Here is a 13,822-nt window from a genome sequence, read left to right on the forward strand (position 1 = left end):
TTTTTGTGGGTTGTGGTCCTATATGTTGTCATATTCGGGAAAAAAATGTACAATAACTTGATTTTTTTATTTTATTCTGCGTCGTTGAAACTCGAGGTAGCTATCAGATTTTGCTTAGTTGACATAAGATTTCACTTACATGACACCTATTAATTATCATATGACATAATTTGGGTTCCAATTAAGCAAAATTAATTATAAAAAACTATGAAGGAAAAAACAGAACAAAAAGACCTAAACCAATATATAAACAAAAAATACGTGAATCATGTACCCCAAACAAATCTTTGCACAAACAAAAATCTAATTGAAGCGATTGAGTCCAAATCGCTACCCCTCTTAAATAATAAAATATTCCAAGAAATTGTTGTTATATTTTGGTTTTAATTAATACAATTGTTGTTGAAGTAAATGACGGACAATGTATCTATCTGTCAAGCCATGTGATATAAAATTTAGCCACTTAAATTCTTTTTGTTAAGATCAATAGGATCGATCGACTCAATTAAGTTTTTGTTTATGTGAAAATTTGTTTGAGTTAAATGATTTATGTATTTTCTTTTATATTTAATTTTTTTTTATTTTTATAGTTAATTTTTCTTGTGTGGAACTCAACTTATTTCACATGATAGTTAAAAGATGCTGCATTTATATAGCAAAATCCAGCAGTTCTCTCGAGTTCCGGCGACACATGATGAAAATACAAAAAAAAAGTCAAGTTATTGTACCTTATCATACCCATTTTTCATGACAACATACATGACCAAAACAAAAAATAGGTAATTTGCTAATTTATCCGAGGATTATATATATTATAAACGTGTTGGAGGATATAGTGTGTGCCTATGTTGAACACTGAAGTTAGAACAATATCCGAAATTTGAGCAAAACCCAAATCGTTATCTTTTGGCCTATGTGTGCGTTAATGCAAGTCTCTTATCTTTGATTGTAGTTCATCTCTTTTATAGCTTTCAATTCATTTTTATTCTGTCGTTTGATGAATTACTCGTTCTTTCACAGCTTCTATATTGCTACCTGCAGAAAATATTTTATTTAATCTGTATATTTCTGTTGGTCGAGTCCGCCTTTCTTTTCGCTTCCAAGAAGTGTACGGTGTGAAGAAAAACTCGTCATGGCAATCTTGTCTCGATTGGTCAACTGTGCAGTTCTTTTTCTTGTTAATGTTTTGTTGAATGCCCTCATAGCACTTGTTAATTATAGTTGAAGTGAATTTAATGGGTTTGATTAACAATTTTGTTTGACTGTGTATTCAAACATGTTAGTGATTTACTCTCTGTTTGTGAACTTATGGCTCTTCATATGTGGTAAGAACTCACGGGACAAATTGTGTTATCTGCCTATTTATTTGTAGGATATTTGTCAAATTCCCTCCTGCTTATATCATCAATGAACACAGACACCTCGAAGCTGAATACAAGTGGAGGGAAAAAGATAACGGTGTTGAATCTATCGAGAAATGGAAAAGGGACAGCCTTTTCATTGACCGACGTGATAGCATTTTCATTGACAGAAGTGGGAAACTGAGAAGCTTCAATCATAAAAAGGTTTCGAGAAAGAAAGGTGACAGATACTGAGTTGATGTTTACAGATGCAGGGTGAAGTCGCCATACATTTCATTGTGATGCAAAAAACTTTACTTTGGTTCAGGTGGTTCTTTGAGGGGCCAAGGATGGAAGTTTGGATCTGGATTCGTAGATGGAATTTTCCCAGTGCTGAGCCCCATGGCTCAGCAGATTCTCAACTTTGTTCAGAAGGACATAAGCAAAGTTAGAATTTGGTCTTCCTTAGGAAAGTTGCCTCCTACTAACAACATTTGGGATGACTTGATCAACGTAGTGGTTAGACTTCGTGTCAATAAACAATGGGATCCAATCATATCGGTAACCATTCTATTTTTTTCTTGTCGATTGTAAATAAACCTAAAATATTTTTGAATGTATTAGGTTTTATGGAAAACAACAATCTTCAAGTCAGTTCGCTGGGAAAAGAAGACCAGAATATGAAGTTCACCCTACCTCTATGGCTTGGAATGTATTACATCCTTATATTTGAATTGGATTGTCTGTAACACACTATAAATCCTTTTGCAGATTTGTGAATGGATAACACGCGGGAATTCTTTCAAGCCTGATATAATTTGCTATAATCTACTTATAGAGGCTTATGGACATAAATTACATTTTAAAAAGGCAGAATCCACCTATGCCGAACTCCTCGAAGCTGGATGCATCCCGACAGAGGATACTTATGCACTTCTTTTAAAAGCGTACTGTAAATGTGGGTCCTTTGAGCATGCCGAAGCTGTCTTTGCCGAGATGCGAAAAAATGGTCTTCCACCAAGTATGTGATGATGTAATGATCTAGTTATCTTCTTCTGACATAGAATTAGATATATATAAGAATAATATTGAGCGTTTTGGTTTGCAAATACTTACATGTTTTATTTCCTTTATCAAATTATGATGAAAACTGGGAAGGAATATTAACATTTGAATCATGCATGCTGTTAATTTATTATCAAATCTCCAGGTACGATTGCATATAATTCATATATTGATGGGCTTATAAAAGGAAACAATTCTCAGCAAGCTATTGCTATTTTCCAAAGGATGAAAAGAGAGAATTGCGAACTTGCTGCTGAGACTTACACAATGATGATCAACTTATATGGGAAGGTGATCCTTTACGAGTTTGTGGAGGATATATTATGTCATTTCCAGGAATGAATATTGTTAGATGCAACACATCATTTTAACTTCCTTTTTTGTGTGCCTCTGAAAATGGTTAACTTGTCACATATACCGTAGGTTTCATATTAGAAACCTACAATCTTGATAGAACATATTGATATATTTTGACGTCCAGAATAGCTCTACCAGTTTGTTTGTTTTGGCGTAAGGGCTTTATTAATTTTCACCTTCAGTTTCTCGTGATTAACAGGAAAATAAATCCTATATGGCCTTAGAGGTGTTTCGCGAGATGAGCAGTAAAAAGTGTAAACCTAATATTTGCACTTATACTGCTTTGATAAATGCATTAGCAAGAGATGGACTTTGTGAAAAGGCTGAAGAGATCTTTGAACAACTGCAGGAAGCAGGTCATGAGCCTGATGCATATGCATACAATGCCCTCATGGAAGCTTACAGGTATTGTTGATAGAATTTACTTGAGGCAAACCATATGACAGGTTACTCAATCTACTGTTTTGACAGTCGTGCAGGTTTTCCTTTCGGTGCTGCAGAAATTTTTTCACTTATGCATCACATGGGATGTGAACCAGATAGAGCCTCGTACAATATAATGGTTGACGCTTATGGGAGAGCAGGTCTTCATGGAGGTAATATTTGTGTTTTCATTTTATTTTGCAAATTTGTGTTTTATTGTTAGGTGACTAATCAAGCGAGAGCAGGTTTGGATACTTGTATCTTTGAGAAGGAGAAGAAACACCTTTTAGACTGTTTTAGAAGGATTTGATTACGTGAATAAATAAGTACCAAGGACTTGCATACATGTAGCAAGGAACATGTCTTTTGTAACAATGCAGGTTCAGTATCATAATTATTAGATCTTATCTGACAGAAGTTTATGAGATTAAATTTCAACTTTTCTAGACTGTATATATCTATCTTTGGAACAAGAGGTGCTTTCCATCTGCTATGTATGAGTTTCTTTCATCAAAGCATCTAAACTTGTCGGATCTCCGGGAATTTGAATGAACATGTCCATTGTTTCAAAAATATATATCCATCACTAGCAGCCCACATGAAATACTCTTAAAAGTATACAAAGTTTTGAACAAGCTTTTTGAGAACGTGTGTGGGGGTAGGCCATTTGCCGAACTGCATAAATCTCATATTTGTGTTTTTCTCTCTATTTATGGTTTTCTCTTTACCCTTTTCTTAGTCTCTAAAACATCACTCTCTTCTTTTTTAGGTGCACAGACTGTCTTTGATGAAATGATTCACCTCGAAATGGAGCCTACCATGAAATCCTTCACCTTGCTTTTATCAGCCTACTCAAGAACAGGCAACACATCTAAATGTGAAGAAATCGTTGACCATATGCACAAGTTTGGGCTCACGCCAGATACTTTTATCCTAAACACTATGCTGAATCTGTATGGCCGGCTAGGTCATTTTGAGAAAATGGAACAGGTATTGATTGTGATGGAGAAGGGAGCATGCAGACCTGATATCAGCACTTACAATATCTTGATCCATATATATGGACGGGCTGGGTTTCTTGAGAAAATGGAAGAGCTTTTCATGTCTCTTTCCTGCAAGAACTTGAGACCAGATGTCGTGACCTGGACCTCTAGACTTGGTGCTTACTCTAGAATGAAACAGTATACTAGATGTATTGAAATTTTTGAAGAAATGATTGACAGTGGTTGTTATCCCGATGGGGGAACAGCTAAAGTGCTCCTGTCTTCTTGTTCTAGCGAAGATCAGATAGAGCAAGTGACTGCTGTGATTAGAACCATGCATAGAGCAGATAGCAACACGGTACAGTAGGTTAGATGACTGTTGTTTGTAGTCTGATGCATGTATTAGTGTTTTTGGACATATTGAAAGTGTTAACGTTGCTTGTAATATAGTTACTATGCCAATCTTGATTTTTTTTTTCTTTGTCTTTTGACTACTAGTGCTGTGTGTTTGAACTTTATATATATATATATATAAAGTGAATTAATATATAACAAAGAACTAGATTCATTTTGAAAGAAGAAAATCAATGTTACGTGCATAAGCGTTGAGTTAATGCAAGAAAGTGTTAGCTTTCTTATTTATGACATCATTATTTCGAGTAATTATTTCTGGACCTTTTTTTTTTTTTTTGAAACTAACTGTCTTCTTTCTGGACCTTCTATCTGTCTTTTGGGAATATATCAATTCTTAAAGATTTGAGTCGTACTGTTATTAAGCTAAAGCGATAAGCGCACGATTCTGCTCTAATCCGAGACTTCTTAATTCTCGTGACACTATGCTTGGGGGAAATACGTCTATGTTTAATGACTATGTATTACCATATGACCAATTTGAAATCTAGGTTCCTTAATGGTGTTCTTATTCTTCTTTTCCCTTCCTTTTTCTCTCTCTTATATCAATTTTGAAGCTAGTGCGGTCGTGCTGCGGGAAAAACTTCCATTTGAGATTCATGGCATTCCAGTAAGCATTCACTCCCTCCACAAATAGGAGAAAACATCATGTAGATATAACTTGTGAAAAAGCAGAACGGCACATGGTGCTCTTGAATTTTAACATATACATGAATAAGAAAATTTACATGAAAGCCATTAGTACATATGCTGCATATCACTTGCAATAACAAACTTGCTTTGTACTTGTGAGTTGTGAGGTCGAAACTACAGGCGAAAAGGCCACTGCTTCACGTCAAAAGAGAAACTTGTAGGTTCAACGAAGATGATGTCTACAACATAAAGATGAATCAGAAATTATGAAATAAATCATTTATTCATAGGAGATCATCTTTTAAATGAAAATAGGAACATGATCAGATGAATAAAACCTCAGAGTCTCCTTTGTCCCACGGCGTACTCTGCAACGTATTGTAGGCAACCCTAGACGCTGATGAGCTTCATATCGGTGGCACCCAGAAAAGCCTGATGATACAAATAGAAGGATGAAATTCTACAAAAGCAGCGCAGGTGTGAGAAGAATATATATATCATATAAGATGCATGTTGTACCGTAATATTTGCCATCAACCTCCAGCACATCAATCTGATAAAATCAACAGGTTTGGTGAGATACTTAACACATAGAGAAACCATTTTTGGGACAACTAGACTATGTACACGTTGTATATATAATACTATTATAAAATGTGCATAGAAAGGTTACACGCTCTGAGAAGAACCAAGAAACTGTTAGAATGCATAATACAATAACAAAATCATACTGATCAAGGAAACTAGATGAAGAAATGAGGAACAAGTATAGTGAACGATAGACAACTCGTGCACAACATGATAATTATTAGAAATTTTAGAAAATTAACAATTTTAGATTTTCTGCGTATGCAGTAGTTAATTAAAACCACCAAATTGCAGAGAGACGCTTGCTTATCAATCTTACAGGTACTTGGAGCCCAATTTCACCAATATTTTCCATGAGTTCCTTCACCTTTTGTGGGTCATTAGCTCTTGTCCTCATGAGAGGTCTCCGAATTCGATCCAGGGGAAGTTCAAGAATCACTGGTCCACCCAGTTGAGGAGCACCAGGCGGAGATCCTAAAATGAAAACCCAGTATGAATCAGACTTACATTACATACTACACCAACACAAATTCGCAAAAGTAAATGAAGGAATGATTAGGGATCGAGAATCTCGATGCATTAATTTCTGACGCTGCTTACCGTTAGCCGATGCAGACACAGAGAAGGACCTGAAATTGCATGGCAAAATTTTTGCCATCTCTTTCCCTGTTTGGAAAAATATACATACATACATACATGTAATAAAGGATTAAGCTTTCGATCGGACAAGGTGACCAAGAGGAGAGAATTTGTGGGGGTGCGCACGGATACGTCTGTGGATAATATATATCTCTCTTTTTTTTAATTAAGTTAATTTTTTTATATAAAATCATGAATAATTATTTTGCAATTTCGGAATTTGTATGTAGTATTTTGAAATTTTATTTATATAATATAATTCAGTGATTATTTGTATTTAAATGTATGTAATTTCAAATTTGTTTTGTGAAGTAGGGGTAGTAAGATAATTTAAAAATTAATTTATAGGAAGGGACAATTGATCAGACGAACATGGTTGGAATTTGAGATAAATTCTACGCACCAATGCTTCTTTACACTCTACCGTTATGACTTCAAGGATATTGGTATTTGTAACGCCCAGAATTATTTAATTTTGATCCGAGAATATTTAATTTGGAAATATTTGGAGTTTTGATTTAAATTCTAATATTCTTAAATTATTTAGGATTGAAATTGAATAACATGAGAATGTGAGGACTGAATTGCAATTATTGAGGTCTTGAGGGGCTAAAGTGCAATTATCTTTGAGTTATCAGAATTTTATGTATTATTCAGCATGTACACGTGTGAATAGCATATAATTCATCAGATTTCAGACAAGGAAAACGGAAGAACCGAGAGCAGAATTTTCCAAACTTTTCTTCATCTTTCAAATTGTGATATCTTGAGCTACGGTTATCCGATTTCGATTCCGAAAGATGTTCTGAAATCCTTGCAAGACGACCTTCGATTTGATGTAAGTTTCCTCTTTGTTCTTCAGGGTTTGAGATTTCGAAATGGACAGATATCAGATGTTGTTATGAAATTGTGTTGTTGAGATTTTATCTTGTATAATCTTGTAGTTGGGTTGAAGAGTGATTGGTATATCATGTTCTTATGAATTCCCAACTATGATTTGATTCTTATACCTGCTGATATGTTGATCTTGAAGCTTTAACAGCTGATTTTCATGTTAGACATGTTGTAATTGAGTTCGGAATCGCCGTCGTGAATTGAAGTGTTTTGCTACTGTTCTTGCATTTAGAAGTTGTGGAGCTATTAGTTAATGGTTCCTTGATTGTTATTCTATCATTTTAGTGGTTGAACAGGGCATATCAACTCAAGAACGTCAACTCCGAAACCGATAAACAATATAACAAGGTTGGTAGAGTTTGCCTTGAAGTTCTTGTTGAAGTTTGAATGGATATTGAGCAGATTGTGAGATGTGTTTGGTGATTGATTTTGTACAGACTTTGACAAGTTAGAAGACATCCCAAACATCACATTTGAAAGGTAAAAGTGAACTATGGTTTGAATGGGACTATAACTCGAGATGGTTTGTATCGAGTTTCCCTAAATCACATACTTATTTGCTTATATGCTTTTATATGTTTCCTATGAATGTTTGAATGAGTTTTGATGATAATGAATGTGTTTTGATTGATATGTATTGCATTCATCTTGAAGACTTATTCTTTGATTTTGAAATGAACGGAAACGTTCGAATAGACGATTTGAGGAATCGTATATGTATGGCCTGGGTGGTTGTTTTAGCCTAGCGTCTGATTTGCATATATGATTGCTTCAAAGTCTAGAGAAAAAAGATAAGTAACCCCACCTCGAGCGGGAGAGTCGGTGGATTAGTTATGATATCTACTTCTCGGGATCCCAACCGATGAATGACGAAATGAACCTTGTTTTGAAAACATGCATTGTACTTACTTGTATATCATGATCTTGATATAGGTTGTTATGCATGTTTAGTTGCTTTTACTGGAAAATCTATTTCTCACCGGAGTTATCCGGCTATTGTCTTGTTGTATGTGTCATTGCAATAGGAGGAAGTGGAACCGGGCAAAGGCATACATGAAGAACAAGGAATGAGATGAACATAGCGTGATGATTCGAGTTTAGATGATTATGAGCTGTCTTGTAGTGAAATGGAGCCTTAAACATGATTATGGTTTAGATATTTGTACCAAGACTTGATTATGATAATGTTGTAGTCTTGTTTGTTGTAGTTGGGATTGAATAGATATGTAAATCCTTGAATCAACATTATGTACCTTGAACTTGAATGATATATCTATGCTTCTAACTTGTATTGATAGACTTGTTATGTTTCAAGGCATTTTATTATCCATTTCTACCAACTTTACCAAGTTAGAATGCATGCTAGCTTATGATCTTTGGTCTAGATTGTAATGGAGTTGATATGAGATGAAATGCATGAAAGATTACAATTTTGACAGCAGCTGAGCATTTTTCTGGTGCATTGGCCGGCGCACGGGCGAGCAAGTACCCGCGCGCGCGCGAGCCAGCTCTTGAGATCTCGGTCTCATTGGCCGGCGCGCGCGCGAGGGGTGATGCCCGCGCGTGCGCAGGGCAATCCTTTTTAATTTTTTTTTTTTATTCTTTTGTTTAGACATTGATTGTTGTTTATTATTTTTGATTAATGTTTATTGAGAGATTAGAACTCGGGTCATCACAGTATTTGAATGATATGGTTGTTTGACTCAAAACAAATGTCTCTTTACACTCTAACGTTGAAATATTCATTTAAACATACTTTTTAATTTTTGTTATTTTCAAATTAATAATTTTTTTTACATATTTTTAGTAGGAGTGATATATTATTTATCTAAAACCTAAAAATACAGATAAAAATAGTTTTGTAGATTAAAAAGAAAGACTATTTTAGGAAAATAAAAAATCATCAGTAAAGTTATATGAAAAGAATATAATTGTAATTTTAAAGAAGATTTCATCAAATCAATTATAAGCTAATTAATATAGAGAACACAATTTTAATTAAATGCTATTAGCTTTTGTGCAGTCCTCCATACATTGTTTTGTTGAAAAAAATGTCTTGTTTGCTTAGGCTGCGTTTACTTGCTATGATAAGTATAAGATTATATTAATAATTCTATGCAATCACATATTTACTTGCTTTTTGAGGGCCCGTATTAACTCATAAAGTTCATCTATATTTATCTAATTTAAACTTTAAACCTTAATGATTACAAATAAATGGTGTGATAAATAATTATTTTTAACTAATTATGTTTTTAATTGAAAAAAATTACACTAATATCCTTAATTTACTTCTAAAAAAAATAATATATAAAAACCCTATTTAAAAAAATTATAGAACATGGATATAAATTTCAAATACTTTAAGATATATTAATACATTTCATTTGATTTTAATATACGAAAGATCCATTTAAAAATTATAAAACATAAAATAAAAATTCTAATAATTTAATATATGATTAATAAATTTCATTAGATTTTATCCTTATTCATGGAAAAAAAATTTTAAACTCAATTTATTAATTTTTGTTTTAAAAATAAATATTATACTCAATAATTTTGGTCAATTAAAATAATTTACATGTGGATTAATAATAATTTGCATTCTTCAATAAAAATCACAATCTCAATTTTACAAATAAAAACTAAAAATAAGATTATATATTATTAACAAAGGGCAAAATTGTAACTCGTCACTTAATCATAATATCAATTACAAAATTGATCCATCAAAGTAAACATGTGATTGTTTATGCATCATTATTCAACATCCTATAAAATTAGTTTAATAGTTTGAATATTATTTATCTATATATAATTAATCTCATTAAGTAAACACAGCCTTACTGTATTGATAGTCATCATATTTAGGGAGCTCTTCCTTCAATTTATTCACCAAATTGTTTTTATTCACGTACATCAATATATTTCTCCATTAAATTTAAGACAAAACTCCTGTCATGGATTTTAACTTTAAATATCTCAATAATTTTTTGTCTCTTTTATCTCACAATTTTTTTTATTCAAACATAATCTTATAATTTTTTCCTACAATTGAATAACACTCGAAAAATTTGGATCAAATTCGGAATATATAAAAACATCAAAATTTAGTTTCAAACCCAAGTATCCTTCAATAAAGCTTCCCAACACTAAAAGCCCTAGAACTAGCTAGGAAACCCCTAACATGTGGCTAGAGCTCGAGAAAAAAAAATCAGAGGGAAAACGATGTGGCGTTACAAATGGATTGACCATCTATATATATTTGCATCCGAACGAGTTCGTACTGATCTGATCGGATGGTCAGATCTTAGTTCGGTGGATCTGAATAGTTTGAAAGGTCTAAAATAACATTCGGTGAATGATATACCATTACTCAATTTTCTTAATTAATCTCATCTTAATCATGATTTAATTAGTATTTGATTCAAATTATGGGTTTTGGTCATTAAAACTTTGGAAAGCAAGTTTTTTTTTTCAAGTCCATTTGCTTAATTTCAATTTATGAAGTCTCAGAATTCCTACAACTTCTTGTTAGACAAAATCCTAAACGCGAATTGAACAAAAACAATATACTAAGAACAAGTAATGATTATAGTACAATACAACAGTATAACGAGTGCTTAGATACTGAACAATATTAAACAACTGATTAAGCAGCAAGGAAACAGTAAAGCAAATGATAAATAATAAGAAAACTATAAAGCAAACCGAGGCCTGTAACAAGTACAGTTTCCTTAAAACAGATTTGTCGCCTCCACAAGATGCTTGAGGATCAACACGTACAGACATTTGTTTTCCAAGATACAACGAAAAAATCAGTAGCAAACTAAGCACAAATTCACTACTCCGACGAACTTGAATCGTACCTTCACTTTATCACCAAAATTTAATGGAGGCCAAATGAAAAGTTAACAATATAAAAATGCAAGAGAATTCTTGAGTGAGATCTTGAATATTGTGTGTGTGGATTGAAGAAATGAGCACACTATTTATAAGCTTAAAAAAGAACATCAAGAGTCATAAGATTAATTAACTCAATTAATCTTTCAATTAAGTCAAGAATGTAAAGAGCCAAAAGTCTCAAATTAATTCAAGAATGTAGACAGCCAAAAGACACTCTCACATTCATGATCCATAATTTTCATTCAAAAATTTTAATTGAAATAAATTTCCAACAATTCTACTTGTTTATACACTTAGCACCAAGACCATTCTCTAAAGTTGCTTTGCTAGTATTTGTGTGGGCAAAATCGAGTGACAAAAGCCACACCTAAACTTAGAAAGACTAAGTTCGTGACAAGTGATATCGTTCTCGAATTCTTAATTAAATATATTCTACAAATTAAATTAAATATAACAATAGATTATTTTTTTTATAATCATAAGATATGAAAATTCAAACACATTCAGTTACACTAATAAATATATAAACCCTTGACAATTCAATAAATAAAATATAAATTATAATGTAAAATTTTTAATATGATAAGATGGAAAAATATGATTTTTCCTTTCTTTTGAAGGCAATTTTGGAATTAGGAAAAACTTCACCAATATGCAACACACAGTTATTATTCTCGGTCTACTTATTGGATATATAAGAAATCACCTTCAACGATGCTCACATAACTCATAAATAGAGCTGTGAGAGCGGGAGGGGCCAACCCCAACCAACCAAATCCCATTAGTTGGCGGTAAGGCGTGCCATTCGGGTGGGTTGAGAAATTAGTAACCCAACCTGTCTATTTGGTGGTGCGGAACGGGCTGACCTGCCAATATTTAGTTATATTTGACGAGTTGGAATGGGTTCATATGCAACCAACCACAACCCAAAACTTGGCGGAGCGGAGCGAGGCTGGACAGACCAACCCACCATTTAGGCGGGTTGGAAATTTGTTACCCAATTCGCATATTCAGCGGGACGGGACGAGCCTATCCAGCGGAACCAACCCACTTTGATAGTTCAACTCACAAGTGCTCACACTAGGTGGCTCGCAATATCAAAACAATATATATAAATATAAATATAAGTAAGATAATAACAAGCAAGATAATCGATCGAAGTTTTGAGGAGATTTTGGAAAATGGTCAAACTAAGTTTTTGAAAAAGAGTAAAAATTATTTTTGTACATAAACTTTTTATTAAATTGCATATGGATATACAAACTTTTATTAGTGACTCAATTGGCATATTGATGCCAAATCAGATTCAACTTTTTTTTAATGAAATTTAGCTAAGATGCTTATTTACTCTTGATCATTTAAGTTCCGTTTGGACATGTACTTTAAAAATATTTTTAGTGTTTTATAAGTGAAAAAAATTTAAAGTATGTGTTTGGATAAAACTTTTGTAAAATGTTTTTGAAAAATATTTTTTTAAAAATATTTTCCAAGTATAGTTTTTAAAGAACACTTGAGAGATGTTTTTAAATGTTTTTAGAATGGAACTATGGAATGTAAAGATGAACAAAGTTACTTTTGAAATGTTAAAATATTTTTATAGAATAGTTGTTCAAACACATATTTATTCTTAAAACAACTTTTAAAACATTTTATAAAAAGTTTTTTAAAAACACTTTTATAAAAATATTTTAGAGTTATTTGCACCAAACACCCCTGTGAAATATTGAAAATGCACACTTCTCCCCTGTGAAATTTTAATAGGCATCTTCAACCCTAACCTTTTAAAAAATTAGCACACTCGCCCCATCAGATGAGTGATTGTTGCGCACGCGCCCCTCATGCGACTGGGCAAATATTTTGATATTTGTTTTGCACCAAATACCATGTGAAATATTAAAAATGTATTTTTAACCCCTGTGAAAATAATTTTTAAATCTATTCAACCCATAATACACAATTTTTAATAAAATCCAATTATAAATATTTAGCAAACATTTTTCGTTTCATTAATTTTTATTTTTTATTTTAAATGTATTATCATTAATTAATTATTTTTTAAAAAATATTATTACTTTATAATGTTATCATTATTTTATTAAACTCACTTCGTATTTTCAAATTTTCCATTAAACATGCATTCATAAACAAGTATTTAAATAATTTCAAGTACCAAAATATTGAACTAAACCGATAAGTTCAAACATATTGCTTTTTAATTTAGGAATATATATTATTGAACCAAAATTAAAATTTTTCTAGAATATGCATTGCACAATTTGTAATAAATAAGAAAAAAATAACATGCTTATATAATTCTAATTTGAAAAAGTAACACTTATCATTTGGTTCAATATTTTGGTATTTTTAGATATTTAAATCCTTATTTATGAATCATGTTTAATGGAGAAGTTGAAAACACGAAGTGATTTGATAAAAATAATGATAACGAGATAAAGTAATAAGTTTTTTAAAAAATAAATTAATTATAAATTTAAAATAAAAAAATAAAAATAAATAAAATAAAAAATGTTTGAAAAATATTTTATAATTAGATCTTAATAAATATTGTGTATTATTATT

General features: G+C 32.1%; 2 protein-coding genes across 3 annotated transcripts; one reads left to right on the forward strand and one right to left on the reverse strand.

Moving 5' to 3' along the window:
- Nucleotides 1-842: 842 nt before the first annotated feature.
- LOC140871114 (uncharacterized) lies at nt 843-4,642 on the forward strand. The gene is made up of 8 exons (XM_073273553.1): nt 843-927; nt 1,373-1,581; nt 1,669-1,901; nt 2,112-2,361; nt 2,551-2,696; nt 2,962-3,167; nt 3,234-3,358; nt 3,955-4,642. The coding sequence occupies exons 1-8, from the start codon at nt 914-916 to the stop codon at nt 4,533-4,535; spliced, it is 1,764 nt and encodes a 587-aa protein (XP_073129654.1). The 5' UTR covers nt 843-913; the 3' UTR covers nt 4,536-4,642.
- Nucleotides 4,643-5,213: 571 nt separating this feature from the next.
- LOC140871126 (sulfiredoxin, chloroplastic/mitochondrial) lies at nt 5,214-6,572 on the reverse strand. 2 transcript variants are annotated; one of them, XM_073273571.1, is made up of 5 exons: nt 6,401-6,572; nt 6,168-6,274; nt 5,732-5,765; nt 5,551-5,644; nt 5,214-5,451 (listed from the first exon to the last, which is right to left on the reverse strand). In XM_073273571.1, the coding sequence occupies exons 1-5, from the start codon at nt 6,492-6,494 to the stop codon at nt 5,436-5,438; spliced, it is 345 nt and encodes a 114-aa protein (XP_073129672.1). In that variant the 5' UTR covers nt 6,495-6,572; the 3' UTR covers nt 5,214-5,435. The 2 variants fall into 2 exon arrangements, with proteins under 2 accessions (XP_073129672.1, XP_073129670.1); XM_073273569.1 differs by having other exon boundaries at nt 6,120-6,274; nt 6,401-6,570.
- Nucleotides 6,573-13,822: the final 7,250 nt, after the last annotated feature.

Source organism: Henckelia pumila, unplaced genomic scaffold, assembly GCF_033568475.1.
Source record: "Henckelia pumila isolate YLH828 unplaced genomic scaffold, ASM3356847v2 CTG_391:::fragment_3, whole genome shotgun sequence".
NCBI lineage: Eukaryota > Viridiplantae > Streptophyta > Magnoliopsida > Lamiales > Gesneriaceae > Henckelia > Henckelia pumila.

Excerpts from the sequence above, each read along its gene's own strand:
- LOC140871114 (XM_073273553.1), top strand. Across the intron at positions 1,582-1,668 it reads AAAGGTTTCGAGAAAGAAAG|GTGGTTCTTTGAGGGGCCAA; the intron begins GTGACAGATACT and ends ACTTTGGTTCAG. Across the intron at positions 1,902-2,111 it reads AATGGGATCCAATCATATCG|ATTTGTGAATGGATAACACG; the intron begins GTAACCATTCTA and ends ATCCTTTTGCAG.
- LOC140871126 (XM_073273569.1), bottom strand. The coding sequence starts at position 6,494 with ATGTATGTATGTATATTTTTCCAAACAGGGAAAGAGATGGCAAAAATT. Across the intron at positions 5,766-6,119 it reads AAATTGGGCTCCAAGTACCT|ATTGATGTGCTGGAGGTTGA; the intron begins GTAAGATTGATA and ends TGATTTTATCAG. Across the intron at positions 5,645-5,731 it reads GGTTGATGGCAAATATTACG|GCTTTTCTGGGTGCCACCGA; the intron begins GTACAACATGCA and ends TTGTATCATCAG.